The sequence below is a fragment of the Pelmatolapia mariae genome, linkage group LG8 (genome assembly GCF_036321145.2).
Source record: "Pelmatolapia mariae isolate MD_Pm_ZW linkage group LG8, Pm_UMD_F_2, whole genome shotgun sequence".
Taxonomy (NCBI): Eukaryota; Metazoa; Chordata; class Actinopteri; order Cichliformes; family Cichlidae; genus Pelmatolapia; species Pelmatolapia mariae.
The window spans coordinates 9,118,425-9,144,380 of NC_086234.1; the positions used below are offsets into that span (position 1 = coordinate 9,118,425).

General features: G+C 37.3%; 3 protein-coding genes across 4 annotated transcripts; 1 reads left to right on the plus strand and 2 right to left on the minus strand.

The window, feature by feature from the left end:
• Positions 1-1,821: 1,821 nt before the first annotated feature.
• On the plus strand, positions 1,822-7,298 carry nat9 (N-acetyltransferase 9 (GCN5-related, putative)). Its single transcript, XM_063481944.1, has 6 exons — positions 1,822-1,974; positions 2,928-3,037; positions 3,127-3,267; positions 3,400-3,459; positions 3,631-3,725; positions 3,817-7,298. The coding sequence occupies exons 1-6, from the start codon at positions 1,898-1,900 to the stop codon at positions 3,964-3,966; spliced, it is 633 nt and encodes a 210-aa protein (XP_063338014.1). The 5' UTR covers positions 1,822-1,897; the 3' UTR covers positions 3,967-7,298.
• A 443-nt stretch (positions 7,299-7,741) lies between these two features.
• On the minus strand, positions 7,742-12,902 carry lrrc59 (leucine rich repeat containing 59). Of its 2 annotated transcripts, none has more exons than XM_063481946.1 (8): positions 12,767-12,902; positions 12,513-12,651; positions 12,296-12,355; positions 11,778-11,936; positions 11,376-11,480; positions 11,218-11,290; positions 9,780-9,971; positions 7,742-9,607 (listed from the first exon to the last, which is right to left on the minus strand). In XM_063481946.1, the coding sequence occupies exons 2-8, from the start codon at positions 12,612-12,614 to the stop codon at positions 9,324-9,326; spliced, it is 975 nt and encodes a 324-aa protein (XP_063338016.1). In that variant the 5' UTR covers positions 12,615-12,651; positions 12,767-12,902; the 3' UTR covers positions 7,742-9,323. The 2 variants fall into 2 exon arrangements, with proteins under 2 accessions (XP_063338016.1, XP_063338015.1); XM_063481945.1 differs by having other exon boundaries at positions 7,743-9,607; positions 12,513-12,622.
• A 10-nt stretch (positions 12,903-12,912) lies between these two features.
• On the minus strand, positions 12,913-22,212 carry LOC134633462 (5-hydroxytryptamine receptor 3A-like). The gene is made up of 10 exons (XM_063482301.1): positions 22,057-22,212; positions 21,555-21,599; positions 21,314-21,423; positions 20,185-20,354; positions 19,900-20,060; positions 16,033-16,243; positions 15,162-15,341; positions 14,925-14,998; positions 14,616-14,753; positions 12,913-12,975 (listed from the first exon to the last, which is right to left on the minus strand). The coding sequence occupies exons 1-10, from the start codon at positions 22,210-22,212 to the stop codon at positions 12,913-12,915; spliced, it is 1,308 nt and encodes a 435-aa protein (XP_063338371.1).
• Between the last annotated feature and the right edge of the window lie 3,744 nt (positions 22,213-25,956).

The following is a 25,956-nucleotide window of genomic DNA, read 5'->3' on the forward strand; positions in this document are numbered from 1 at the left end:
AATACATGGTCTTGAGTTTGTTGTTCCGTGATTTTCTTTTGTGTGTTTTTTAAATTACATTATATTATACTGTATTATATCTTAAAATATCTTAAAATGACTAATTATTACAAATTGTAATTATTATTAATTATTATTTTTATTAATAGCCACTTTTTTTTAATTTGCTTTATAAAAACAGAAAAAACTTTTATAATCTTTACGGTACTGTGCAAAAGTCTTGAGCCACTCATCCTTTCTTTGTGTTTTACTAAGAAAATGGGAAATAGGTTCAGCAAGTTATTAAAATATGTGCAATCATAGATGAAAATGCTGTAATTTGAAAATTCTAACTAAAATTAAAATTTGGTATGACTGCCTTTATTCTTCTACACAGCCTGAAATCTCTTAGGTATTTTCCTTGTAATTTATCTCAGTAGTCTTCAGAAATAGATCTTCAGGATTCAGGAGATTCTTACTTGGATGTTGGCTTCCTTTTGTTCTGTTCTCTGTCAAGATGATAACAAACTGCTTCAATAATGTTGCAGGAGGCCAATCAATGACTGGTAGCGTTCAGGTGTGTTTTTCACCCTGGTATGCTTTTACTGCATTGGCAATATGTTTGGTATCAATGTCACTGCTCAGAAATAAAGACACGGTCCTTTCCAGATGGTATTACATGTTGGCAAATAAAAATTCTCGACGCCACTGCTTGACATGCAACTCCAAACCATGATTTAGCCTCAGCTTTGTTCCACAGATGGCTGTAGACAATCACTGTTGTACCGCTCTCCTCTGATAATAATTTAATGTACAAAAATGTACATTTGGATTCATCACTTCATCAGACCTGTTGCCACTGATTTTCAGTCCAGTTCTTGTCTAATTTTGGATACCTCAGCCTTTTCTCCCCATCTCCCCTCGCTAGAGATTAGCCTCTTGACAGCCACCTTTCCACTGAGGGTGAACAGACAGATGAACTGAAGGGCCTGATGCATCTCTCAGGTCCTGTTTCAGGTCTTTCATTGATTTGTTTGGGATATTTCTCAAGAATATGACTTTCAGAAGCTGCTGATAGTTGTTTAGACCTGTCACTTCTTTAGTTGTCCACACTGTCCAGCTTCCTCAAACTTAAGGGCACACTGTACATCATGGAGGTTTTATGCTAATATCTTGATACAAAAATGCTATTTTATACAATTTAAAATCATTTAAAATAGTTTCTTTGTCAAGTTGTCTGTTATATGTAAGCACATGACTGGTTTATTCATGAGTCACAGGTTAGTGTTAGAAGTTTAAACTCCCCGGAAGGACATTATCACTTACTTTGAAACCAAAGAAAATAAATTATGTGCCATTGTCAATCTTAATATCTTACTAGAGAAATTCCACATACATAAATGTAAATTTCAAAACTCAATCCCAATATTTAGTTTGTTTTTAATTGAAATTGAATATTACTTAAACTCTCTAAATGAACTTCAAATTAAAAAGGTTTATCATTAATTGAAATTCATCCAGAAATTTTCAACAAATGAGCTGTCACAGATATAATTTTCAAGCACAAAGCTATTATGAAGTCTGTCACATCCCTTTTTTTTTTCTTCTTTATTTATTTACCCTTCCTATTTTCATTTTCATTATATTACTTAATGTTACTCTTATTTGCCCTGAATGTCTACTGTACAAACTGAACTGGAATGACTGACTGTTCACTTTACAATTTCAAATAAAGTTCTGAAAAAACAAAACAAAACCTCCCTCCCTTTCGTGCTTCCTAATTCTGTCCGGCAGGTGGCGCCTCCTGTCTGTGTGACTCCTGTGCGCAGCTGCAGGAAGAGTCTATGCGGAAGCGGTGTCTGAGCAGAAACGTGGATCGCTTTTAAAGTTTTTACAGCTTCATCAGCGGTTTGATGCCATGAAGATAAACGAGAACACTTTATTGGAGGGACACAGAGTCGTGCTGGTTCCTTACAACGTAAACCACGTGCCCAGGTAACGTGAACAGCTGTTAGTGGAAGCGATCCCCAGCATCACAGCTGTTTACTGTCCTCTCCCCCTTTTATTCCTCTTCTTATCACCACTTCTTGTTACAGTGTGTGTGTCTCTTTATGTGACAGTCTTTTAGTGCTAAGTATAAAACATTTGTTTACAATAGCATTTACACCTGCACAAGGAAAGGCGATAAAAAGAATAAAGATAGTTTAATCCGTTCAGGTCATATTTACTGCTTAAATGATGACACATTATTTGTCTTTAGTAAAGAGTATGTTTTAAGGCAGAGATATCAAATATGTGGTCTTCCAAAGGCTTTGCGAAGTGTGAAACCTGCAAAAAAGAGGCATAATCTTAGCCTTTTCTCTGCTTTTGCACTATTAACTATTGTGCTGCAACTCGTTAAGATGTATTGCACTATAAGAGTGTTTCTAAACTGTTCATCCCCCTAAATGAGTGTTAGACATAACCTGTCATATAACACTGAAATAAAATGACTGAGCCACACAGTCATGCAGATGTTTTTCTCTGAGTTCTCATTCAGCTCATCGTCTGTTTTTCCAGCGGATGCTTCTTTACATGTGAGTGTGGCTGTAAAAGTTAGTTAAATAGTTTGTCATGCAGCAGTTTTATTGACATAGCCAGCTGGAGAACTCCTGAACACCTTGAGCCAGAAGCAAGATGCATATCTGCCACCGTTGTCTGCTGTTATAGCCTTTTTCACAGCAAAATACAAACACCTCCCATATCATATCTGCATTAAAACATATAGTTCATAATTAATTCTGGCAATAATAGATTTTTCTCAACCCATTATTTATTTATTTTTTATTATTACAGCAAATCATTCAATTTCTCAGTAATTTAGTTTGATCATAGTAACCAGCTGTCTTTGTTATTTTGCATTTCCTGGCCATCTTTATTAGTGAGTTTAACTTGTACCTTTCATCCAGGTATCATGAGTGGATGAAGTCTCCGGAGCTGCAGCAGCTGACCGCTTCAGAGCCGCTGACCCTGGATCAGGAGTACGACATGCAGAAGAGCTGGAGGGAAGATGACGACAGTGAGGAGCCATCAGTAGACATGATAGGAAAGCAATGCCAAAAAAAAGCATTTTCATTGTGTTTGTGTGTTTTTATGTTGCCTTTCCAGAATGCACGTTCATAATCTTGGACAAGCAGCGGTGGGCAGACCCCAGTGTGGAGGAGGAGCAGTGCATGGTGGGAGATGTCAACATCTTCCTGACTGATCCAACAGACCCTTCGCTGGCTGAGCTGGAGATCATGATAGCAGGTTCTTAAAAACATCTATAAGAGCGTAACCAGTGCATTTTTACATGCTCGGTGCAGACTTTTTGTTCAGTTGTTTCATTGTTTTGATTCTGTGATAAAGAAGAAGTGTTTTTTATTGTTTGTTTTTTAACAGAGCCCAGTTACAGAGGGAAGGGCATCGGAAAGGAGGTGACACTTATGATGATGTGCTATGGTGAGGCAGCCAGAACAGTCTGTCAGACTTTTAAAGATTTCTGTATGGAAATGAAAGATTTTTTCAGCCTTTTTTAAAGTAAAAGTACTGTACTGTACTGTACAGTTTTTACATTACATTTGTAAAAAACATTTATTTTATGGTGGTGATCAGCATGTTTTCCTCCATCAGGAGTCACCAAACTCGGGGTCAGAAAGTTCCAAGCAAAGATCGGGCTGGAGAACCAGGTCAGCATCACCATGTTCAAGAAGCTCCACTTCCAAGAGGTAACCAGATCTCATTGTGTGGAATAGTGGATATGCTCTATAAAATAAACCTTTTGTTTGGGAATTTAATACAAAGTCTTGCTTGCTGCAGGTGTCGCAGTGTGCGGTGTTCAAAGAGGTGACACTCGAGCTGACGGTAGATGAGTCCGTTCGGACGAAGCTGCTGGACGATGCAGCTCATATGAAGGAACGAGATTACAGACAGACATGCAGCAGCAGACATGAACTGCTCTCACAGTGAGGTTCTATACTGAGCTTCTCACTCACCTTCTAAAGACTTCAGCTTGTGAAGCAGGATGATGTGACAGGATGATGTGAATCTGAAAACTTGCAACAGAATCCTTTATTCAAGTCACAAGAAATGTTATTTTCTGTCACGTAGTGGCAAAAAATTCTGATTATAAGACAAACAGAGGCAGACAAGGACAAAGCCATACCTCATACAATTTTAAATAAGGAAATCCAGATTCACAATAGAGTTGAATGGGTTCTTCCTTTTTGGATACGCTTCACCAGGTTTGTGGAATTCGTCTTGGTGGTTTTGGCGTGATCTTGCTGGCTGTTGGACTTTGCGGAGGAAAAAAACTGCAAATTATAACTTGAACACTGTTGAAAAACAAATGCATAGGTTTGAATATGACATCACACTTTCATCCTCACGTATCAAATCGTGTACTGTAGTCAAGACATTGATTTAACCGTTGTCATCTCTGATGCGAGGAGTAAAATGAAATGAAAGATGCTGTGGCTGACGTTTCTAGTGGAGCTGGTTCACTTTATATTGATTGTGTACCACTTTAACAAACTAGAAATCACTTGCCAACGCAAAGATTTGTGCTTCTTTATCTATAAACCAAGTTAATATCTCTAGTGTCCTTTGTTTGGAGAAGATTTACACTTAAAATTGAAAGGTGATGTTTTTATGTTTGGTTCAGTATTTCTATTGACCAGTTCTGACTTTTTGAAACTAAACTTCAAATTGGACCAAACTGATGGCTTTAGTCACCAGCTTTCAGCAACATTAGGCGCTAATTCTTTTTAATTATTCACTCTGTCCCCAAAATGAAATTGAGAGCTTTTTTCCACTTACTGATGCACAGCCATTAAAAACCACAGCCTAATGTGTTATTTACACATCTCTTATACATTAAAGTCTCGTATTCCTCTTAATGTCACATATTTTTCTTAATTTTGTTGCTGAAAACTGGTTGGTGTCAAACATTAAATGCCAGCTGCGGGAGCTTTATTGCCATGTTTATTTTCGTACTTCATACTCCTAAATCTCACTGTCCTCCTATTCAGTCAACAACAGACATTCATGAGGTCTTAAGATTCAGCAAAAAGGACTAGATGTTATAGTCCCTGATAGTGCATTGCTTTAGATGGAGAGACTCTTGAGGGATGGCTGTTATGAGGAAAGGCAGCCCAGAAACTTTGCCAGCAGCACACCTCGTTGTGTGCCTCAACTTTCGGTCTTTTACCCAAGCTAATCTGCCATTTCCCTTCCTTGGTTAGGTTTAGGGATTAGAGATCTGATCTAGGTTATCATTTTAAAATTTAGGACACATCGTCAGTAGTGGACCTTGGATTCATCGGGTGTTTCGGCCATTATCACTAGACACCCTCATATAAGGAGGTCTTGCCAGGGTTGATCAGGCCCTGGAGTGTGTCACTGGTTTATGTTAAATTGTTATTTCTCTTCTCCTTTCTTCTGTTTAGTTTCCTACAATTTATTTTTATCTTTTCACTGCAACTGAGAAATAATACTTGCCTCTTTAGCATTTATGGAGCCTAAATTCTTCTACGGGGTAGAAAAGGTGATAGAGAGAAGTAAGACAAAAAGGACAAGATAGGAGAGAGCAGAGAGGAGAGCCGGAAGGGGGGCACCCGATCTGGCTTCCCACACCTCCCCGCCGGATCGGGCTGTATGCTCTACCTCCCCACTGCCTCCCAGAAAAGGTAGAAGAGCAGAGGAGAGAAGAGCGGAATATTTCATAAGATCATAACTAACAAACCAATTAAAATTTTCCTCTTCTTCTCCTCATCAACTTCAGTTAAGTCGTATCATTACTATGTGATATTAGCACAAGTGTGCTACAAGCTAATGCTAGTCTACACCTTAAGGGAGTCCTGCAGTTAGGTCCATAAGTTTTTGGACATGTCATATTTGTGATTTTTATCATATCAAAGAGCAGAGATGTGATTGAAATGCACACTTTCATCTGCAGCCACCTTCAGTTTCTGCTTCTTTGTGGGTCTTTTGGCCTTCAGTTTTGTCTTCAGTTTGGGTTACAATCATGTGACTGACTGGGCTATTGAAGAATACAATCCAGATGTTGATGATGTTGTGGTTTGCACCTTCTTGTAAACTGTCAGGATTTCCTTTATTATAAAGACATCTGTTGATTGCTGACCTTCCTCTGTGAGGGTGCTCTTGGACAGATATTGTGAAAGGTTTTTTCCCATCAAGTTTAAGACTTGAAATCAACTCCAGATGAACTCCAGATTTATCTGCCTAATTTGTTATTAAATAATGATGGAGCAGGCCTCATGGAGCTGTAAAATGGATTGCTTCTGAGCCCTTAAAATAGGGAAAAGATATATAAAAATTCCAAAACAGCTGATACAATGTACTTTTTTTCAAAATTACCAAAATGCAGTCTTGTTTTGTTAGACTTGAACTGAGAGGTACTTGTTTTTTTTGAAGAATTGCTACATTAACTTCAGTTGTGACACCAAGCCTTTGATTGAATTTCCTTCCAACCCTATTTTGAAAAATCAGATTTAGGAAACATGAACCGCCACTAAAGGCACTTCCCACCCATTTTCTTTCTTTCTTTCTTTTTAACTTATTTGTTGTGGTTTCCCAGACTTCACTCACGCAGAATGGACGTATTAGACAAAAAGCTAATGGATGGCAACGGCAGCTAAAACGGAACGCTTTGTTGGTCATATTAGGTGGTTTATAGTCTCAGGTTTCAATTGTCCAAGGAGGGCATTCTGAGTAATGTTTGTGGTATTGTTTGCAATTTCTAGCTAGTTTAGTTTAGTTTTAGTCTCGTTTTGGAGAATGGCTCTAACAGCACAGAGTCCTCTGAGGTGTCTTAGTGCAGCTGTAAAAGTGCATCAAGATGTTTTTTTTTAAACACTAACAATGATCATCAATGTGTAACTTGAATATGAGCATTATAGTTCTTTTTTGACCTTCTAAGCAGCAGGGAATTTCACCACCCAGCCCATCCTGGTGCTTTAACATATAACATACCAAATAATCACATGAGCTGCACCTGTTTGTCACATTGATGTAATAAAGTCAGAAGCTCCAGAGAAGCTACATTCTGGCTCATTACACACTGATTCTCTATTACTTTCTCCATCACCCGAGTACTTTATGTTTCACAACATTTTACAACAACGTTAAACATTTCACCAAACTACAAAACCCAGGAAGCCATTCTCTAATCAGTCTTTATACCAGCTGTCAACTTCAAACTGATGCACGATTGAGGAACCTGCATCCAGTGTAGACGCAGCTTCATGTTCACTTTATGTTTAATTTGTGAATTTTTAATATTAAATGTGTATAACTCTAAAAAAATGTGTCAGCGTTTACATAAATGACCAGGATGTTGACCATTTCTTCTATTCCACATTGCACCACCTTCAACACTATTTTGAATGCTATGCTAATGCTGAAATACGTCGAATTAGCAGAGGAGAGATGAAACTTAAAAAAAATGCATAGTACGAGTCCTGCCTTTATTTATTGCCCAAAGTATGTCTGCAGCTAATATCATGAAATGGCTAGTGCAGAGACTGAACACTATATTTTGGGGGAAAATACTTTTACATTAACAAAGACAAAACTAGACCTGAACCTAGTGACGGCATTTTCTTGTCACCAAGGTGTTATTCTGTCACAAATAATATACGAGCCAAATATGATTTGCAGCGCATTTAATTATGCTGACAGGAAAATTACACAAAAAACAGATTTTTTAAAAAAGCTTTTTATTTACACTGCTAATTCAATATCCACATTGAACTAGCAGTCTTGGGGGTTAGATTTACACGCCACGTTTTTAAAAACAATACGCCACTCTTTCAACAAAGTGACGGCAAAATCACAACTAAAGAGGTTCGAAACAGAATATCTGAATGAGTTTTATTTGTCCTTCACCGCTGCATCTGAATTAAACATTCAGTTATTGCGACAGTAGCAAAGCTTGTTTATTGGTAGTCCAGTTTAAATACAAATTTACAGTTTGCACATTGTTACTGAAAAATTAAGAATCTGCAAAAAATACTCACAGTTGGGAAGCAGGAAGAATCTATGAAATGATATAATCTGTGCAGGATTTATGAAAAAAAAGTGTTATCAAGTTTAAAATGACCTGTTATATTAGAATCATCAGAACTGTCAGAACTGAAATTATTTAGTATTTCTAAATTTGCTTTCAAGGTAAACATTTGTTTTCTGATTTGCTGGTTTTGTTTATTATAAATGCACATAAAGGAAACAGAGCTTTATAGTGAAATGGAAGACATAGAATTCAATCTTGGAAGATGGTTGTTGGGCCACTGGATGGCTTTGGAAAATGCGAAGGAGGCCATCCTTTCCTATTGATAAAGATCTCTACCTATGCCATTCATACACCATCAAAGTAATGAAGTACATTTTCTTTCATTTATTTATTTGTGCTGACAGATTTCTTGCACGTACTACAGCAGCATTTATTTATTGTGGAGAAAACCCGAGATGTGCTGTTGAAATTGCCCTTTTCTTTTATTAAACGGGATTAGATTTGTGGTTAAGCAACTTTACACCGTCAGAAAGGGGATTTTTGCTCTTGTTAAAGATCTGTAAGCAGGAAACAGGATGTACTAAATGAGACATTTTGCTCTCTGCTGGATAATACCGACACTTTTTCTTAACTACCTCTGATATCTTTGGTATTTGTGTGACTGAAAATGTTTTACCGGCTGAGGATATAAGCTGTGACAACATAAAATCCACTTCTATCATTTGGACTCCAAAGTGCAAAATTAAGGAGGGTTGACTATATGGCTGGAAAGGCTTTGTATTGACACAGCTTTTACTGCACATGCTCAGACTGCCTAATCTAACACTGGCAAATGGACAACTGTGACTGGCAGCTAACATGTGACTGGTGCAGCACAGACAGGGCCTCCTGACACTTCACTGAACGTCTCTCAAATACAGCCTGTGCTCCGTGTAATGCACAGAAAACACAAACCAGCTGGCTGCTGGTCAAAGTGCAAAACATGGTCGACAGGGAGACATTTAAGATGATTTCTTCTTCTTCTTTTTTAAAAAACACACTGTAGTACAAAGAGGGTACAAGAGAGACAATTCCATAGGAATTTAAGATGGTTTTCACACCTGTTCCATTGTCATTTATCTGTACAGACCTTTCACCTCCCCAGCATCACAAACATGGTAAGGAGATGCAGGGTTACCCACTTTAATGAGACTCATGATTTCTCATATTTAAACAAACAAACAAACAAAATCCCTTGGTTCACAGGTGATAGTGGAAAACCTGGAGCTCTGAGCTTTGATGGAGGCATGAGTAATTAGTTCTTAGATGTTTGTGTGGATTCGAGGAACTCTTTCGCTGCAGTCGACAGATTCTGCACCAGCTGTCTGAGCACAACCTGCTGCTCTTTGGCCCAGGATAGGCCGTCGTCCACTACGGCGTTTATCGGCAGACAGAAAGCTTCCTTTTGCAGGTCAGCCAGCCGACAGACAGCGGCGACTCCGGCCAATCCCACGAGCAGCAGGAGGAGGAGCTTGAAGATCAGACCAATGACAGAACGGCGAGGTTTAGGCTTAGACTCCACAGCGACCTTTTTATCTGCTGTAATGAAACACATGTTTGACATCAGAGTGACTCATCAAACCAGAAATAAAAGACTTTCTGACCACTTTGAGTGATTTGTGCATTTCAAAGAAAAAGGAAAAAAGAAAAGGCCTGTTATAAAGTCTTCAAACATAGATATGGATACTTTCTACTTCAATAGATTTACCACCTGCTGCCTGTCCGTTCTTCTTCTTCTTCTCCTCACTTTTCTTCTTCTGTTGCTCTTGTGCAGCCAGTGCTGCCTTCTGAGCATTGTACTCTTTCCTCCTCTTCTCCTTCTCCTCTGCCTTTTCCCGTTTGCGAGCCTCCCTCTCTCTGGCCTCCCGCTCTCTCTGCTTCGCCTCCCTCTTCCTCTCCAGCTCTGATTAAAGGATGAAGGAAATGTGGCCAGAAGAGATGCAATTACACAGATTTATTCTTGCTGGGACATTATAAGCTTGTATTTCAGGGAGCTTTTTCCTGCTGTCCATAAATGAGATGAAGTGCCTTTACTTCTTTTCACAGCGGCAACAAGACTCCCATTAACAACGATCCTCTCGGTCTGTTGTTTGCGATACTTTTTCAAATAATCCAGAACAAAAACAACCCACAAAATTATTGTGCGAGTCTGCACTAACCTTTAAATAAATTTATCTATCTGAAAACTCTGATTTTTAACAATGATAGATTTGAGTGGTGGAGCAATGCATGAATGAATGAATTCATGAACACACTTTACAGTAAAGTCGTAAGTATAGTTTTCCTTGTTTAATTTGTCCTGATGTCTGCTTTTTTTTCCTTCTACTACTTAGACTTTTTGTGTTTTAAAGGCCCAACTAGGAACGGGTATTGCAAACATAACATACTTGTGCCTGTGTAAAAATAAACTAGCGTACTAGCTGTCTTATTTTACACCTGTAATCATTCTGTGTCACTGCAACTTTTAACTATGATGTTTTAATAGTAAGAACAATATTAATTGCTCATAAAGTGATAGAATTCACCCTCAAAGTCCCACATTTTCATCAGAATTATTTTTTATTATTTATTACTTATTTTTATTATTATTATTTTTCCTGTTTTTTTGGGTGGGGTTTGTTTTAATAGCACTTCTGTAGTATTAATTCTATAATCCTCCATTTTTATTCAGTCAAAATTTTCAAATCCTTTTATAGTCTGTTCCAAGGGCACAGTGAGACTCGTGCTTCATTAATGTACATCAATCGGTGTGAATACTAATGGTTGATAACAACTAAGTTTCCTTACTGTACGCAGGAGCATTTTAAATGTGCTTTTTCATAATTTCTACAACCCTGGATCTCAGTAAGAAATACTTAACTTCATTGTATTCCACTGCATTTGTTTTTTTAAAGCTACAGATGAAGTTTCCGCTACATTTCACACAACTTCAAAAATGTGTTGTTTGTGTGGACGATACACAGGATAGATATGCTCCTGTAACACTTGGGGAGGATGTGACCCCACTTTGCAAATCAGTTTTTTAATGTATCAAACAGTATCTAGTGCTTTCTCAACCAAATGCAACAGTATACTTGTTAGTTTAAAATAGCTTTTTTTTTCTCCTAGTTATTACTTTTTTGAAGTTCTCAAATGATAAAGTTGCCTACCTTTTTCTCTTAAAAGTCGTTTCTCTCGAGCATGATCGACCTCCTCCTGAATGGCTCTCATGTGCTGCAGAACCTAAAAAACCCCACGATCTTTAGTTTTGGATGCATTTATGGTAATATCATGTGTCAATTTGCTGACTCGTCATTCTCTCTGTCACCTTAGTGGCGCACTGTTTGCACTGTTTCTCATCCAGACAGTCTCCTGCTGCCTTGGCCAGGCCAAGCTCCAGTGGGTTATCCTTTAGGTCCAACCATTTGAGACTCTGAACACAAAGACACACACAGAAAGAGGTAAAACTGAGCTTGGGAACCCCAACAACCACACGCTTCACATCTTGTAATTACAAAGTAAGAAAACAGCAAGTTATCAGCAGCAAAGGTTAACAAAAAAGCAAAGGATTTTTGTTTAGAAACACATATACTAGCTTCTTCCTGAGATTTAGGAGATTTACATCCAGTAGCTCAAACTCTGGCTATGAATTTAGCTCTTTATGCTAAGCTAAGGCTGCTGGATGAGGCTAACTTAAACAATGGATGCACATCTATCAAAGAACACCCACCCTGAGCTGAGAGAAGCTCACTGGCAGGTTTGTCAGCTTATTGTTGTACAGGTCTAGATGCTGAAGGTTCACCAGGTTCCCCAGGTCATCTGGCAGACTGGTCAGCTGGTTTTTACTCAGATCCACCTTCACTAGGTGGGTCAGGTTGCAGAACTCTGGCTGCAGGAGGATAACCCAGTCAAAGAGACACACAGCAGTTATAAACATCCCAGCTCATTCATTACGACATTTGAATGCATGCAGGGTAATTCAACTTGTCGCTCCCAGAGTTTCAGAAAATGTAAGTTACTGAAAATACTTCACTAAAGCAAGAGTGATTACTTTTTAAAACAATGAAAAAGTAACTAAGACAAAGAAATACTTAAAACATTTGAAGATGATCAATTATCTAATAATATAAAATAATTTTGACCTCTAAAACTTCTCAAACAAACAGTCTTTGCAAAAAATTGTATTATTAAGAGCATCAACTTGATCAAAAACAAACAAAATGTTTAATCTGAGTGTTCAATACTCACAGGAAGGGAGGTAATGTTGTTACAAGACAAGTCCACAACTGTTACTTTGGGGAACAGGGCCTATTGGAAAACATCACATTACAAGTCAAGTTTGACATTAGTGGCAGGTAATTATTTAACAGACATTTTAACCAAGAAACAGGAATGGGAACAAACCACAGCAGAGTAACGGTGAGTGTAAAACTACAGTATGCTTTGAAGCAGCTGAGTAACTTACCAGCTCCCTGACTGGCACCTCAGTGAGATTACACAAGCTCAGGTCCACTTCATTCCCACTGATTTTATCCTTCAGGTTCAACACTTTGCTGTTTTTACTCATTCTGGAGTCTGTGGTGAGTAAACACACATCACAGGGACTGTGACAAAGAAATACTGACATGAGTGGCCAGTTTCTGTAGTTTTTACTGCAGATACTTCTGAACTAGCAACAGGAAAACCCTGCAATGTGAACATTTTACGCGACCTGCTCACCTGTTTCGACAGCTGCGGCACAACTGTGTTAAAAAGTGAAAAACGACGAAAGAGAGCGACGGATTCAGCTTGTAAATGTGGTTAAAATGCGTTAGAAGGAGAGCTCTATAAGGCTGGAGAAACTGCTTCTGGCAGCACTGACTGCTTCAATGAAAATCCACGTCACTAACTGAGCGACAATACGGAGATACTGAAGCGAACAGCGCCCCCTGTAGCAACGGAGGAAACAGCGCACTGCAACCAGTGCTATCTTTGATCTTATTCTTAAAAGTCATAATATACTAAATTATAAATGATGAATATAATAATATGCAATTATTAAATAAAATATAAATTGTGAATAATAATTATAAAAAATTAAAATAGTTAGTGTGTGGGGGCAATAGAAATGGCAGTTATATTTGATGTGTCAATCCATGCTTCTCTCAAGTGCAAAAGAACCCAAACTTCAGCATCTTCTCTTAAATTTACATAGATGTGAAATTAAAAGAGGCTTAAACTGATTGTACAAGAGGAAGCTTGAATGAAAAGTTTTGCAATTGTGCAACTTTTTTAATGGAAAAATTAATGAAAGAGTCCCTTTAGCGCTGAGCCCGAAGACAAATGATCTACTATATCTTTCACCAGGCATTGCTATTAAATTGAATGTTGAGAAATTATGTAATTCAGAATTTGTGAAAATTTACATTGTGATTTGTAAAGTGGCTTGTAAGCCATTTACACATTTGCTGGTAAAAAAAAAATAGAATTCCACCACCTGCAACTTTTAAAATACGACATCAAGAAATAGCCAGAACCAATGTTTTATCAATGCCAACTTTCTAGAAATTGGCAATGGTCTAAATTTCAAATATATTATATAAGAAGAAGAAAAAGAAAAAAGAAAAAGTATTTACCATTTTGGATAGCTTACAGCGTGGAGGTAGATCTCTCTGGACTGCACACTCACCCACACACATACACTCAATAGGAACACTTTTAGAACTTCCTTAATTCTCCGTGACACACATTTAGACATTGCTCAAATATTTTGGTTCATATTAACATGATAGTATGACAAAGTTGCTGTCGATTTGTCAGCTGGACATCCATGATGTGATAATGTTTCAATACATCCCAAAGGTGCTGGGTTGATTGGCTGGTTGCATTTGATTGGCTGTTTAGACATTTACAACAACAAGCAGTTAAACAAGTGTACCTCATAAAGACAGCTGATTGTACATTCCAGTTTCCATTTATTTTATTTTTTTCATTTGATCATCGTTGATACATGCTCCTGGTTGGTTTTTTGGTTGTTATAGAAAGACATAATGACTATGCATTAAAAGAGCATACAGTTGTAAATGTGCACATAAAGCAGCAGTAGCTACATTGTTTTACATTCCCACAGATGAGCTTTTAACTCGATTTGTAAGCTACACTTACAAAACACTAGACTTTAAATAATTCATTGTGTACTTGAAGAATAAACTGAGCATTTCACATCAAAAGAGTGTAATACATACAGTAATGTATAACAGGTCAGTAAATATTAGATGCATCAGATGAGACAAAATTGACCTAACTGGCCTATTCTTTGGTTTAATCCAAAGGAAATGAATTACAGGTGTGAACACAGACCACACATAAGTACATGTAATTGGCAATATTTATTATTATTATTATTATTATTATTATTATTATTATTATTATTATCATTATTATTATTATTATTATTATTTTTTTTTTTTTTAATTGAACTTTAGAGATACTAGTCTTCAGCAGTTCTCCACAATGAAAACATAGTTCCTAAAAATACAGTGACTGCTATGATATAGCAAATTAAGAAAACCCTGTTGATGACTTTAACCATTCTGGTCCAGTAGCCGGATTTCTCCTCTTTGCTCCCGTTGCTGTTGAGCAGATTCACCGTTTTCTCAATCTTCTCCAGCTCATCTGAGATCTTTTCCATATCAAATGACACCTCCATCAGTTTGTTGGTGCTACCCTAATGTGGTTTTGTAGAAAGGTAATTAACAAGGTTTTAGGCCATATATGGTCTATTAGTTGCTGCTACATGCAATAAACATTTTTTTCCTTATAATGTAATTTTTTTTCTCATGCATTATAGGGATATATTTCTTCCATGCATATAATAGCTGTTGTACTTTAATCTAACCTCTTTGGTCACAGGTGGTGCTTCATCAGTAGCTGCATCATAGACAGATGAACAGTGAATGAATTTCGTCATGTCTAAAGGACATACAGAATGCCACACCATTAGAATGATACAAACAATCAGTGTATAGTAAGCTGTGAAACAGTCTGAGCTTGTAAACCGTACCTACACATACAAACCTGCAAGGGTAATAGAGGTTTGTATGATAAGCTTATTTGATGCTATGGTACAGCATACCTCTAAAAGAGCACTGAAAGTTGGATTTGCCCTGTTTGTCCCCACACCTCTCAGTCAGGCTTTGATCCCCATTTGTCTCATTGTGTTGGGCTGTTGAGTCTTTCTCAATCAGATACATCACCAAAATTGTCTCCAGTAGGCTGAGCAGCATGAGAGCAAAAATTCCAATACAGTAGATTGCTGAGGAGAGCAGACAGCATCAATAAGATGGAGAAGGTAATAATTATTGAGTCCGTAAGCCAGATTAACCAACAGTCTACAGCAGCACATAACCATTGTTTAAAGTTAAAAACTGCTATTGGTATCTACTAAAGAAACATTGTATGAATTTTGCAGTTTTTTAATTTGTATTTTATTCTTTTCCTTTTCAGAGTGCAACATTTTGAAAGTAGAGTATTAAAATCATACAAATATGACTTATTAAGGTTTGCACAACAATTAGCCCTGAAAAATAACAAAAACACTCATATACTGGTAAGTTTGTTTCCTTTATGTGAAATGCCAGGGGATGTATAATTGACATGATTGGACTGCTCAAAGCACTAACTGTATTGGCTGTGTAATGGTATTTTGATGTGATACAACAGAACTTAACTGAAGTGAAATTAGACTGGAGCACTAGAGGGAAGGCCAGAATCCCAGTAATCACAAGGACACATAATGTGTTGAGTCAGCAAAGTTACTTGTTGTTACAGTGAGATGAGCAGCTTGAAGTGTTTTGCAGGTGGATCAGTACATCTTTGGTTGTTTTGGTCATTATTAAAATTAATTGTGTTTTAAAACAAATAGCTCAGTGTTAAAAGATCTCCACTCTGCAGTAAAACTGGTGTACTATGCACAGTCAAACACAGGATAGATTCAGCTGCATTACCTATAAGTGGAACCTTGTTTGAAGAGCAGGGCAGAATCTCATTGAGAATAAGTTGCATCACTGTGACAGCCAGCAGGACAGTAATCTTAAAGCCGAGTTTCTCGCCACCACTGTCTGAGATCAGGAAAGAAGCCATGTCCAGAAACAAGAAGAAGAGGACTGGCAGCAAGAAATTGGCGATGTAGAGTACAGACCTCCTCTTCATGGTAATCTGCCAAATTTTATGTCAGGTGGTTATGTTGGATAGAGGTAACTATACATATGCTACCAAGATAGCCACAGAAAGACAAGTAACAATATCAAACTTTTTTTTTCCTGCAATAAACAAAGATTATGTGACAATGTGCTGTAGCAAAAAGAATATTATATTCAGTTCAGTTCAGTTCATTTTTATTTCAAACATGTGCCTTCACAATCATTACAAAATATCATTCCATTCTTTTGTTTGAAAAGGAGTAGGCAGAAGTATACACTTATTAGTCCCTACCCCCTCAAATTTTACCTCTCATTGATTTAATTTTCTTTTAGCCTTAAATTAAGCAAACAACATATGAAGCAAAAGTAAAGCAAAGACAAAAACAAAACAAACAAACAAATAAACAAAAAAAATAAACAAGCCCCACCACAGTATAGTTACTTTCATATAAATAAGGACTGAACGTTTGCAGATTGACAAATTATGAGACAAACAAACTAAAACACTATTACGAACAACATTACCACCCTGGGTTAACCCTGTTTTCTTCATTCTTATATTTGTTAAAAATGTGTTTTTTATATTTCATTTTAAACTGGTTTATGTTGTTACTTTCTTTCATTTTTTCTGTTAGACTGTTCCATAATTTAACTCCTGCTATAGAGATAGACATACTTTTTAAAGTTGTTCTAACACTTTGTATTTTTAAATTCCATTTCCCTCTTAAGTTATACCCACCTTCTCTTTCTATAAACAATTTACAGATTTCTTTTGGAAGCATTTTATTTCTTACTTTATATATTATTTGTGCTGTTTTAAACTCCACCAAGTCTTGGAATTTAATAGATTACATTTTGAAAAATAGTCCATTTGTATGATCCCTGTACCCTGTATTATTTATTAATCTGTTGGGCCTTTTTGGTATTATATTTATTTATAAATTATAAATAGCAGCTTCTATCTGAGCATCCCTCCCTTGCTCAGCTGTTCCCTAGCCGTTATAGGTAGGAGTCATATACATGCCGCCGCTGCCTCAGTTTGGACTGGCTATATATTTTTGTTGATTGATGTAACTTGTGGTTTGTAGAGATCACCTGCAGATTATTTGCCCTGAGGCCTTCCATCCATCGATTTTGTGCTGTACATTCAGTTATTTTACTTGGTAGTCAACAATGGCTGCTTTCTCTGAGAATGAATGCCGTTTGATCGGTATGTAACTTTGACTTGCAAAGATCTGAGCATTATTCCTGTCACCATCGTTATGCTAAATTTAAAGGAGGTTTTGGCCTGGGTGGGGCCTGATAGATTTACAGCAGGACTACTGCTTCTCTGGGCTACGTTTACAGAACTTTATACTGCTACTAACAGAATCATGTCATAATTAAAAATATAACATAAAAAGATTTTTTTTACATGTTTGGATACTCTTAAAACAGCTAGGTAAGTCCTCAGTTAATTGTGATTTGGTGATATATAAATAAAACCGAATTGAAATGGATGTTTCAAAACATTCCCATCTGACATAATTCATTTATATGTTGGTAGACACATTTTACCCTGGAGAGAAGATAGGAAAAGCTGGCGATTGGCGAATGAGTGCATTTACACCACACTTATACTATCAGACTTTTAATGGATCTTAATACCTTTATTGACATGTGGGTCTCTAGCCAGTAGCCTCAGGGGACTCAGGGACTAACTGGCTCATCCATTTCTTGATGGCCCTTACTTTGGTCCATTCCCACAAAGTTGAGCACATGAAACTGTTTATGCTCTCAGCTTTCAGAACATGAACAGATCTTAATAGGAATATTCATGCTGGAACTTACGGGTCGAGCCCAACTCCTGGAAAACAACCCCGCACCACTATCCCCCATCCACCAAACTTCACAGTTGGCACAATGCAGTCAGACAAATACTGTTCTGCTGGCAACCGCCAAACCCAGAGTCAAATTGATCAGATTGCCACACAGAGAAGGATGATTTGTCAAAACAAGGGGAGCATCTCCACTGCTTTAGAGTCTTTTCACCACTGCATCTGATGCTTTGCAATGTGCTTGGTGATGTAAGGCTTGGATGAAAACCCATTCTACGAAGCTCTCTAGCACTGTTGAGCTAATCTGAAGACTATAACAAGTTTGGACATCTGCAGTGATTCACTCTATAGAAAGTTAGAGACCTCTACTCACTGTGCCCACCAGCATCTTATGACCCCACTCTATCATTTTACATGGTCTACTACTTTGTGGGTGAGTTGCTGTTGTTTTAAATTATTTTCACTTTGTTATAACACCCCTAACAGCTGACGGTGGAATATTTAGTAATGAGGAAATGTCACGACTGAACTTGTTGCACAGGCTGTGTCATCCTCTCACCGTACCATGCCTGAATTCACTGAGCTCATAAGAGTGGCTAATTCTTTCACAAATGTTGGTAGAAACAGTTTGCATGGCTAATTTTATACACCTATGGTGATGGAAATGATTTGAGCACCTGAATGATCAGGTGATTTAGATGGCTGAGTGAATACTTTTGGCAATATAGTGTATGTTTAGTATGAGTGCTTATTATAGGGTGGGCCAAGTTCACCATGCAAACTTAAAAAACTTAAACTTAAAAAAAACCCTACACTCTCTTTTACAAATGAAATATATATATGAGTAATTTATGTTTATTAATAAAGTGACTATCCATCCATTCATCCATTCTCCTCCACTTATTTTTTTCAGGGTTGCGGGGAGGCTGGAGCCTATCCCAGCTGTCTTAGGGCGAGAGGCAGAGTACACCCTGGACAGGTCACCAGTCTGTCACAGAGTTAACACATAGACACAGACAACTATTCGCTCTCACATTCACACCCGAATTCACACCTATGGGCAATTTAGAGTTTCAAATTAACCTATCCCCACTAACTGCATGTCTTTGGACTATGGACTGAGGAAGCCGGAGTACTCAGAGAGAACCCATGCAAACATGGGGAGAACTCAGGGGAGAACTTCAGTTTTCAGGCCCCTCTTCTATGGAACCAGCTTCCAGTTTGGATTCAGGAGACAGACACTATCTCTACTTTTAAGATTAGGCTTAAAACTTTCCTTTTCGATAAAGCATATAGTTAGGGCTGGATAAGGTGACCCTGAATCCTCCCTTAGTTATGCTGCAATAGGTGTAGGCTGCTGGGGGATTCCTGTGATGCATTGAGTATTTCTTCTTCAGTCACCTTTCTCACTCACTATGTGTTAATAGACCTCTCTGCACTGAATCATACTTGTTGTTAATCTCTGACTCTCTTCCACGGCATGTCTTTTATCCTGTCTTCATTCTCTCACCCCAATCGGTCGCAGCAGATGGCCGCCCCTCCCTGAGCCTGGTTCTGCCGGAGGTTTCCTCCTGTTAAAAGGTAGTTTTTCCTTCCCACTGTCGCCAAAGTGTGCTGCCCCTTAATAAAGTGTATTTATCTGAAATATATCATTGCTAATTTGAACCAACTAACTTGGCAACAAGCACACTGCATAGCTCTACAACTTACTAAACCGCAACAGCATGGATAGTGATATCCTTTATTTGCTGTGGAAACATGAGTCATCATAGTGTGGCTTGGCACTAAGTGGCTAAAGTATGCAACGTACCCGATTGAAAAACAATTATTTTATTCTGCTTTTAGCAATACTTACAGTGTAAATAATTGTAGTTTGGTTGAAGCCAAAATGGTTAACAGTTTTGTTGGTGACTGACATGCTGATGAACAGCCACTCGTACTGTGTGTGCATCACCTCACGAGACCACTCTGAGATCAAAGTACTGTTTTCCTGGTAGAATAACAGAATTTCTTTATCTGTAGTGAAATATAAAAATAACTGTGAGCAGTCCAACAAGGAAGGAATACATGTTGTGGTTTCTGATGCTGTGTGCTCATCAGAACATTAAAAACACATGCAAACAAAATGTTATGGGCTCACCAGAGTGCATGATAGACTTCACGGAGAGGTTGCAGCTCTGAATGTCAAAGGGGAATTTGTACACGTGCATCTTGCAGGTGCTTAGCACTACCTGATCATTCCTAAATTCAACCCAACCGTAATTCCTAATGTTGAGATAAGGACTTGGAGAGGCTTTGTCCTTCTCTGTCCTGAGTAACCAATGAGAACAAATTAGATTATGGTAACTAAAAATAGTGTATTATCTGTTATGGACTGTAACAACCTAAATACACCTACTATGTAAACAAAAAACTCTCATGTAGAAGAATGGTATTTTTTTTAGTATCTACAGCATACAACAGCTAACTAACTACTGGTGGGAGGGGCTTAAATGGAAGATTCGTCTAGATTTCTGTGCGCCACATCTTAGTTACTCACTGTGCCGCTTTAAACTGCTATGAACTAAAAAGAAACTAGGGTGACCAAAGTCTCATTTCTGAAGGTTGAACACATTTTGATATTTTTTAACATCTTCTGTCAAGATCTAACGCATGGCTTAAACTTAACTGCTGTACTGTGACCACTCGCATTAGCAGATCCTTAGCAGTTACACAAAGTGCAAAAACTGTCTGAAGGCTGCTGCAGTCAGATACAGCACAGAAGAGAATATTACAGAAGAAAATGACCTGAAAAATATCACTTATATGTTTGAGAGCGATTTCAAGAGGCTTATAAGGTGAGATAGTGGATAGTTAATAATATTATTATTAATAATAAGAAGGATGCTACCTGTAAAAACTTTGAACAAAGAAGACTTAAACAGTTTTGTCTGCAAAGCAGCGATGTCTGACTAAATCACCACATTCAAGACAATGGATGCACTGTGATCATTGCATCATATTCCTTCTTTGTTCTTTTGTATGGTGATTCAATGTTTCAAAGAAAAAAAATTAATATCTCAGGTAAAGACTGTTTTTTTCTAACCTTTTTATTAGCTATATTTCCGATTCCATTAGCTATTTGATGACTGAAAGGCTACAGCTTGATGAAAATGTATGTTTTCCCTGCAAATTAATCTAAATGTCTCAGGCTTTTGTCATTTCTAAACAATAACTTAATTTCTTCGGTAATGACTGTTTGTGAATCAGTGAGTGTTTATTAAACTTACATTTCTTCAATAGTTAGATCCGGCATCCACAAAAGCTTGGTAGGAACTAATATATGATCAAGTCCACAGAATTCATCTGGATCCCACCAAATGTGCTCATTGTCCCATCTCTGCACAGAGGAATGGAAAAAAGAGAGACGAGGTACAAGCAGAGAAAAAAAAAGCGAGGAAAAGATGAAAAATAATACTTTTAATTTCACCAATAGAGTGAGAAATTATGTATTTTTAAGAGTAGGCTCACCAAATAAACCCAAATGTAAGAAATGAAGGTCTGATCAGTTTCTCTCTGTGAGCAAAGAAATTGAGCAGTGTTACTTCAGGGAGAAGCTGAGCTTTTCTCAGTGCTATCTCACATCATCTGATGGCTAATGGCATACGGTTAATTCAGTTCAGTTTTATTTATATAGCACTAAATCACAACAATGGTTACATCAAGGGGCTATTGTATTGTAAGGAAACACCCTACACTAATAGAGAGAAACCACAACAATCAAACGGCCCCCTTTGAGAAAGAACTTAGCGACAATGGGAAGGAAAAACTCGCTTCTAACGGGAAGAAACCTCCGGCAGAACCAGGCTCGGGGATGGGTAGCTATCTGCCACGACTGAAAAAAAAAATTCCAGCTACGTGAATGTAGCTGAAAAAAATGGTTTGCTATGATCCTTTTAATCAGCTACAGAGGAAATAGCATTAAAAACAAGAGCAGTCGTTAACAATAAACAAAACAGTAAAAATAACTTACCACATCTAGGATGGCAAAAATTTTCAATTCAACAAATATCCATGTAAGATGATTGTGGCGTTTAACAGGCCGGCTCAGAGTGTATTTGTGACTGTCTTGGGTTAGGTTCAGGTAGTTTACAACAGCCTGAGAACTGCAACTTTCATTAGTGTCCATTAGTCTATCTGAAATGAATACACATATAATGCATTAGAGAGTAAATTCCTGCAAGAAAAAGAAAAAACAAATTCCACCTTCCACTCTTCCATGCTAATTTAATTTGCTTTCAAAAAGCACTTCAGTGCTCTGGTGGTCATCGAGACTTCAAACTTCATGTTTATCTATGTTAATGCTTATGAGCTAATGGTGTCAATGAACAACAGAACAATACTTCTGTGGGTACGTAGAGACTGCTTCAGGAACCTTTTAACAAGCCATGAAAAGCATGGGATCACAAATGTAACCCAGTATCCAGGGGCTTGTGGTCACAAAAAGGCCTGAATTGAGCATGTATATGTCATCAATTCTCTAATGAAATTATTGTAAATGTGAACATCTGAGGAGACAATTAAAATTAAAAACGAGTCTTCATTTAAATTCAGTTTTCTGAACGCATGAGTTTCAGCAAGTTGTTATTGACTCAATCCACACATAAACACTCAACCCAGAATTAAAACAATAACCTGGTTCAGTCTCCATGTATACTCAGTCTACAATATTAGACAGATTGAGAAGAAAGAGAAGAAGAAGAAAAATAAGCAGTTTTGGAGGTTTTGTTTCATACTTCGCATTTGTTCAAAGATCGGAATATCTTCAGGATTCTTTATCTCTGGAAAGTAATCAACTGAAAGAAGAACATTTGGGTTGTTATTTTCCACATTTTTCAGTATATGGTATTTGATAAGTGTTGGTTTAATTTATTTATCTGTTAGTATATTTACCTTGGGAGGAGCAGCTATATTTTATGGCATCAAATCCATTTAAAATGCTCACAAGTACATGTGTACTTACTATTTCTTCTTTATTTAGTCAGGAAAATTATCCACAACAAAAACACTGCCTAACTAAAGAAATGGCAAAGTTTAATCATTACACAATATTTATATAATTAGATTCTTACGTGACATTTCCACTTGTAGCTCAGAACTGGAGGCATTTCCATCTGGCAAAAAACAAAAAAATAAACAAACAATACACATTTCTTAGATTATTCATATTTTATCATCTGTTAATAACATCTAACTATTTTCTTATCCACTTGTACAATTCATTGTCACTATGGGGCTGGCAGGGTAGGGCACAGCTTGGAGATGTTGCGAGCTCATCACAGGACAAACACAGAGTGAAAAAGTTTTGAAGTGTTTGTTCTGTACCATAATCTTGTCTCTCTAAACTGGAGGCATTTCCACCTGAAAGAAAAGAGTTTTTTTTAATAAAAAATGAAAAGCAAAATTTCCTTTACATATTTTATCATGCAGGAAGACAATAGTCACGAATATCAACCATAGTGCTAATTTATGCAAGCCACAAAGAAAAGCTGCAATCATGACTGATCTGGGCTGCCTCTTTTACTGCCAGCCCAGATCAGCTAATTGCTCAGTTTATACCATTTATCCACTTGGCAAATCTTATATATAATATTCTTTGAAAAGTAATAGTTTGTTTGTGCAGGAATTTAGCAACCAAAACTTGGCATGAAGGCTAATCATAGGCCTTTGTGTAAATATTGTCAGTAAATTATTCCAACAGAATACATCACAGAGATGCCTACAACATGCTTAGAGAAGCAAGCATCTATCCTAGACTGAAATATTTATAATAAATAAAAACAAACAATGTTTCAATAAATTTAATACACATGCAGTACACAATAACGTCTCAGCTTACCTGTGAGGAGGAGTAGAAAAAAGAAACCCACAATTCTCATGGCTGTGAGCGTGTTAACCTCTCTATGTTGTCTGCAGATGCTGCACTAATCTCACTGCCCTCACTGGAAGAGGGCGGGGCAAATGTAAAGACTAACTGCGCATCTATGTCCACATCAATTGTAAGAGAGTAATGGCTGCAGCATAATGGCAACCAGTAACACCAATGCTGCTGTTACAAAGTCAGTGAAAAAAAACTGCCTGAATGTGAAAGTAAATAAACAGAGCAAAATCAAAGCAAAGTCAATATTTATAAGTAGAAATTAATAAAATGTGATAATCATTGTTTTGTACTGGTGCTGTATAAATTCCACTTAAGACGTGTGGACTACTCTAGGTTGTTGTGGTATCAAAGGGATGATTACCTTAAACAAGTGAATATACTACAGATTTCAGAACTATTTAATGAGGAAATGATAAGAATCAGCAGAAAAATACTTTGCAAAAATATATTTTGATCGAAACTTTATAGAAACAAAATCTTTCCTTGGTGAATGTGTGATACATGTTTGCTTATCACATTTATTACTTTATGTGGTAAAGGCATTTAACCCATAGTCATAATTTATTTTACTGTAGAAGAGTGGGGTTTTTTTTCAAATAAAAGACTGGTGCTTTCTTTGCATTTCACACTTACATACAATCTCTTCAATGCATGTGGGCAGCCATCCACTTCCTCATCAGCTTTGCTAAAAGCTGGATGTGGTGAAGGACTTTTTAGAAACTTTAGCTTCATCTTCCAGCAGAGGAAGATTTGAAGGGGGCAAACTCAAAAAGATAAAAAAAGCAAATTAATTTCCCTCCACTTGATATTTGTTTATCATTGTTTGCATCTATTCCCAATTACCTTGTTGTAGTTAGTGTGCCCTGCACCAGCGTGGTCTTAAAGGTCATAACTGGAAAACACAAAGTAATAAATTTAAAGGTGGACTTCCACTTTTAACAGTCCAACATAATAGTTAAAGCTTCTCCTCTGTCTGCAATAAAGGTGGATGGAAAAGAAAGAAGGAGAAGTAAAATGCTTGGCTACAATCTCATCTCCATACAACTGGCCAGTCACTCTTTACAGTCACTTTGTTTGTTTGTTTACTACTATAAATTGATGCATGCTCAATAATCCTGCTTTCTTGACACTCTTCGGTGTACCCTTTCAAATAGTCTTAATATTTTTTTTCTAGGACTGAAAAGTGTCAGTTACATGATTTACATTTTAAAATAATCTTTACTTATCTTATACTCAGTCTTGGGGCACCCCTTCAGTTCACCACTGAATGTAACACCACTGTAATAATAATTATTGTCATAGTCCATGTGTGCAAATTCAGCAGTGGCTTTAGCACAGAGAGAAAGACAAAGTACATACTATGGAGAGAGTAGAGATAATTTATTGCAGTGACATATAAAGACATGGAAAGTGAAAAGCAGTGAAAACTAAAAAAAAGAATAAATAAAGGTGTTTCAGGGTCACCTAATCCAGACCTAAATACAACTCAGCTCCTCTGGCCACTCCAGGTCTATGAGTTTCCACTGACCCATGTTAAGGGGTTTGAGAGGAGGATTAGGCACTACCTGCACAGATTGTCTCAGCAGCATTGAACTTCATGGCAGCAAGAACAAGCTGAAAACTTCCCTTCACCTTGTGTGTTGGAAGGATTCATGGTCGCCCTGCCCTGAGGGTGTCTGATGTCTCGATGACTCTGTCCAACTAGGTTGAACTAGTATCATTCTGAGATAGAATGTTTCTAATTTTATTGATATGGCAGAGATGAAGGAAAACAGTTAGTTAGAAAGCAAAACTTTAAAGGATGTCCTGGGCAAAAATCACTCCAGGTTTCCTCACAGTGTAACTTTGAAGCCAAGGCAATCTCATCCACAAGAAGTACTGTATATGGCTAAATTCTCATTTTCAATATTTGGCTAAATCATTTTTCCAATCATATAATTAACCTTAACCCAGCAAGAAAAGCCATTATCACATAAAAATATGCATATACAT

Excerpts from the sequence above, each read along its gene's own strand:
- nat9 (XM_063481944.1), top strand. The coding sequence starts at position 1,898 with ATGAAGATAAACGAGAACACTTTATTGGAGGGACACAGAGTCGTGCTG. Across the intron at positions 3,268-3,399 it reads GCTGGAGATCATGATAGCAG|AGCCCAGTTACAGAGGGAAG; the intron begins GTTCTTAAAAAC and ends GTTTTTTAACAG. Across the intron at positions 3,460-3,630 it reads ACTTATGATGATGTGCTATG|GAGTCACCAAACTCGGGGTC; the intron begins GTGAGGCAGCCA and ends TTCCTCCATCAG.
- lrrc59 (XM_063481946.1), bottom strand. The coding sequence starts at position 12,614 with ATGAGTAAAAACAGCAAAGTGTTGAACCTGAAGGATAAAATCAGTGGG. Across the intron at positions 11,937-12,295 it reads ACAACATTACCTCCCTTCCT|CCAGAGTTCTGCAACCTGAC; the intron begins GTGAGTATTGAA and ends ATCCTCCTGCAG. Across the intron at positions 11,481-11,777 it reads TGAGCTTCTCTCAGCTCAGG|AGTCTCAAATGGTTGGACCT; the intron begins GTGGGTGTTCTT and ends CTTTGTGTTCAG.
- LOC134633462 (XM_063482301.1), bottom strand. The coding sequence starts at position 22,212 with ATGGACACTAATGAAAGTTGCAGTTCTCAGGCTGTTGTAAACTACCTG. Across the intron at positions 20,061-20,184 it reads GAAGTCTATCATGCACTCTG|ATAAAGAAATTCTGTTATTC; the intron begins GTGAGCCCATAA and ends ATTTCACTACAG. Across the intron at positions 14,999-15,161 it reads CTTTCAGTGCTCTTTTAGAG|ACATGACGAAATTCATTCAC; the intron begins GTATGCTGTACC and ends TATGTCCTTTAG.